Genomic DNA, 1,331 nt, shown 5'->3' with positions numbered 1-1,331 from the left:
GGTTGTGGTCTGTGTTTATGTTCGTGCTCTTCTGATGGACGTCCATGGGGACCAGGTTGTGGTCTGTGTTTATGTTCGTGCTCTTCTGATGGACGACCATGGGGACCAGGTTGTGATTTGTGTTTATGTTCGTGCTCTTCTGATGGACGTCCATGTGGACCAGGTTCTGGTCTGTGTTTATGTTCGTGCTCTTCTGATGGATGTCCATGGGGACCAGGTTGCGGTTGTGGTTTATGTTTATGCTCATGTTCTTCTGAAGGACGTCCGTGGGGACCAGGTTTCGGTTGAGGGCGTGGTTGTGGTTTGGGTTTATGTTCGGGTTCGGGTTTTCCAGATGGACGTCCGTGGGAACTTGGACGAAAATAATCCTCTTCAGATTCTTCATCGTCCTCCTGGTCTGGGAATTCCTTATCTTGGTCATCATATTTTCCGGGAAATTCCTGTTCTTCATCGTCATCCTGCTCTGGAAAGTCCTGTTCTTCTTCGTCTTGGCCTGGAAACTCCTGTTCATCGTCATCCTCTTCAAAACTTGAATTTTCTCTTTTATCTAGTATAGCATACTGATTTTTTTCTTGTTTTACTGCTGCTAGTTCTTCTGATGGAAATGCAAGTACGGTTGCTGGCCAAACTACGGCCAGTGCCGCTAATACTGTAAAATAAAAATATTTGTATAAGTAAAGCAATAATTTATTTCAAACAATATCCAAAGAAAGCAATTTTTATATTTTTATGACGTGATAACTTAATTTTTTATTGCTTCTCCTTGGATATTGATTCAATGAAAATACTATTGCAGACCTTAATATAGTTATGAAGATGTGGGCCATACTAAATTAAATATTGTAATTCCCTCATTGATTCACTGCATGAAAATAAATGAAGTTTGTTGAAAATTTATGTCACAGACTTTAGTTTTGTGTATTGAAGCTATGAATATATTAAAAATAACGTCATCATGCCTTACATTTGTTCTTAGCCCTCGTTTAAACAAAATGACTCGTAAAGTAGAAATATTTATAATATTATTGTTAAAGAAAGTATATTTGTTTTGATAAAGAAAAATAAATCTTTGAACGGATTGGTCATTAGTCAGTCCCAGAATTTAAAATTAACATAAGAGTTTATAGTTTCCAAATTCACCATAAATATAGTGCAAATCTTGAAATATGTCTATCATTTATTTGACTTCATGAACTTTCACTTGCGGTGAAAAATATATTAACTATTGAAAAAACCTTTGTCTATTTTAAACATTGAAAAAAATTGTAGTAAAATTAAATAATTTTTATATTATAATTTTTAATGTTTTATATTAACATTATGTTTTTATT

General features: G+C 34.6%; 1 protein-coding gene and 1 long non-coding RNA gene across 2 annotated transcripts in view; one reads left to right on the top strand and one right to left on the bottom strand.

The window, feature by feature from the left end:
* The window catches only part of LOC136795152 (uncharacterized), a 139,221-nt gene that overhangs the window by 106,483 nt on the left and 31,407 nt on the right, over window positions 1-1,331 (top strand). The gene's annotated exons all lie outside the window — the stretch shown is intronic.
* LOC106681980 (uncharacterized) overlaps window positions 1-1,331 on the bottom strand; it is a 13,102-nt gene that overhangs the window by 996 nt on the left and 10,775 nt on the right. Inside the window, exon 4 of the mRNA XM_024359042.2 lies at window positions 28-649. Coding sequence (XP_024214810.2) covers window positions 28-649 — 622 coding nt within the window. The remainder of the gene's footprint in view (window positions 1-27; window positions 650-1,331) is intronic.

This window comes from Halyomorpha halys, unplaced genomic scaffold (assembly GCF_000696795.3).
Source record: "Halyomorpha halys isolate HHAL.00 unplaced genomic scaffold, Hhal_1.1 Scaffold380.1, whole genome shotgun sequence".
Lineage (NCBI taxonomy): Eukaryota > Metazoa > Arthropoda > Insecta > Hemiptera > Pentatomidae > Halyomorpha > Halyomorpha halys.
The sequence above is the reverse complement of the archived record's forward strand: the minus strand, read 5'-3'. Positions and strand labels throughout refer to the sequence as shown.